The following is a 2,332-nucleotide window of genomic DNA, read 5'->3' as shown; positions in this document are numbered from 1 at the left end:
GGGAGCTGGCAGCGCTGTGCCCCGAACCCCGTCTGGCTTCCCTGGCTCTGTCCAAGCAGTACCTGCATGGGGGGACTCACTCCCTCTGCCCTGGTAATGTCCTGCCCCCCTTCTCTCCCCGGCTGGCACTGCATCCCTGTGTCCCCACCAGCAGGCTGGGTCCTCCTGGGTCTGGCAGGACATGGACTGGCGCAGGCACAGCTCCCATGCAGCCCTGGGGTCCCAAAGCCACAAGGCAGGGCGTGGGAGGGAACAGATGTGGAGAGAGAGAACTATCCCCTCCTTAGCTTCCCCTCTGTTTCACTCCACATCCACCTTCCCCACTCCCCCCCACCTCCCCAGGTGATGCCCTTCCCAAAAGCACTGAGCAAAGTGCAGCTCAAACACCCAGTGGGTGCCTTGAGCATCTCCACGGCCACAAATCCTGCCCTGTGCTTGCAGAAATGTGTCCACTACTGGCCCCAGAAGGAGGGCACCTACGGCCCCTTCACCATCCGTGTGCAGGGGGAGAGCGAGTGCCTGGAGTACATGGTCCGGGATCTCTCCATCCAGGTGGGTTCAAGCTCCATCCTGGGCTCAGAGGGGGAGCCCAGCAGGGCCTGGCAGTGCCCCCAACATCCCCAGGCTCTCTGGCAGGATGGCAACGCTGTGAGAGCAGAGCAGAGGGTTCATGGCTCTGAGAGGAGGGGTGTGCAGGACTCCTGCCTGCCCAAGGAGCTCTCTCCTGGGTGTGTGGCAGAGGCTCAAAGAGGGATTCAGAGGAAAACAGATGGGATGGACACGGGCTGCCCAGCCTCTGCTTCATGCCCAGTGAGTCTGTGCTCCCACATCCTCATTTCTCTTTCTTCTGTGCTGGAAAAGCTTGAAGGTGAATGCCGCCAGGTCAAACACATCCTCTTCCCTTCCTGGCCGGACCAGCAGACACCTGAGTCAGCCAAGCCCTTGCTGCACTTGGTGTCCAAGGTGGAGGAGACTCTGCAGGCTGCAGCCAGCCCAGGACCCATCGTTGTGCACTGCAGGTAAGAACCTTCCCCTCCCCCAAGCCCCTTTGTGCTCCTCACCTTGGGGTCAGCCTGCAAATGCTGGAGGGGAAGATCCCACATGTGGGTGCTCATTCCTGCCGTGCTGCAGGAATCCCGGGGTGCAGCATCCCCACAGAAGAGTTGTTCAACCTTCTGAACCAAGTTGAACAAGCAAGTTGTTCAACTCCAGTGCTGGCATCAGGATGGTGGCGTTAACATGATACGTTCAGCCCTGTAAAGAAAAGAAACCCGGTTTGCATCTGCGGACAGGAAGGTGGGAGCAGGAGGGGGCTGCAGGGTTGGGACCCGGCCACCAGACCCACAGCAGATCCACAGCTCAGGCTCCTGCTTCCTCTGTCCCAGAGGAGGGGACTCTGTGCATGTTCTCCCACTGCTCAGGGGGTTTTGGGACAGTGGGGCAGAGCCTCGCTGCCCCTGTGCTCACACTCAGTGCGTGATGCTGCAGGCTGGCCTGCCCCACTGAAACCACTGCCTGCATGGGCTTGGAGCACAGCTGGGAGGGAGGGGAAGGGTCTGCAGAGACCCTGCACTGCGCAGGGATGGGGGGTACAACAACACAGTGAGACACCCCCCCCTGCAGAGTGGTCCCCAGCATCCTTCTAGGAAGAAATCATGGCAGCAAACCCATCCTGGAGTATGTTCAGCTCAAAGGTGCAGACCAAGGGTGCTGTGGGTGCTGAGCACAGCTGTGTCTGTCCTGCAGTGCAGGCATCGGGCGGACGGGCTGCTTTATCGCAACCAGGATCGGGTGCCAGCAGCTGAAGGCCAAGGGGGAGGTGGATATCCTGGGAATCGTGTGCCGTCTCCGCATAGACAGGTCAAACCCATCCTGGAGTATGTTCAGCTCAAAGGTGCAGACCAAGGGTGCTGTGGGTGCTGAGCACAGCTGTGTCTGTCCTGCAGTGCAGGCATCGGGCGGACGGGCTGCTTTATCGCAACCAGGATCGGGTGCCAGCAGCTGAAGGCCAAGGGGGAGGTGGATATCCTGGGAATCGTGTGCCGTCTCCGCATAGACAGGTGGGTGCTCAGAGCAGGCGGCTCCTTGCAGGGGCCTGCTGGGCACCAAGACTGGGAGGGGGGACTGGGCACCAAGCCTGGGAGGAGGGATGTGGGGATGGAGGGAGCACGGGGATGGGTTTGGATGGAAACCAGAAGGGTTCCTCAAAGATGCAGGTGGGTCGATAGCAAATGATTCCCCAGGGCTGGGCTGGTTTTCCTGTCAGGGCTATTGTAGCTCTGGGTACTTGAAGGCATGAGGGAGCGGAGAGCAGCTCTGTACCTGGCAGGCA

At 60.5% G+C, this 2,332-nt stretch overlaps 1 protein-coding gene across 1 annotated transcript in view; it reads left to right on the top strand.

Moving 5' to 3' along the window:
• PTPN7 (protein tyrosine phosphatase, non-receptor type 7) overlaps nucleotides 1-2,332 on the top strand; it is a gene marked incomplete at its 5' end in the record, with an annotated part of 5,502 nt that overhangs the window by 2,763 nt on the left and 407 nt on the right. Inside the window, 3 exons of the mRNA XM_010009846.1 lie at nucleotides 442-552; nucleotides 862-1,019; nucleotides 1,747-1,860. Coding sequence (XP_010008148.1) covers nucleotides 442-552; nucleotides 862-1,019; nucleotides 1,747-1,860 — 383 coding nt within the window. The remainder of the gene's footprint in view (nucleotides 1-441; nucleotides 553-861; nucleotides 1,020-1,746; nucleotides 1,861-2,332) is intronic.

The sequence above is a fragment of the Nestor notabilis genome, unplaced genomic scaffold, assembly GCF_000696875.1.
Source record: "Nestor notabilis isolate BGI_N333 unplaced genomic scaffold, ASM69687v1 scaffold6872, whole genome shotgun sequence".
In the NCBI taxonomy this organism is placed as follows: domain Eukaryota; kingdom Metazoa; phylum Chordata; class Aves; order Psittaciformes; family Psittacidae; genus Nestor; species Nestor notabilis.
The sequence above is the reverse complement of the archived record's forward strand: the minus strand, read 5'-3'. Positions and strand labels throughout refer to the sequence as shown.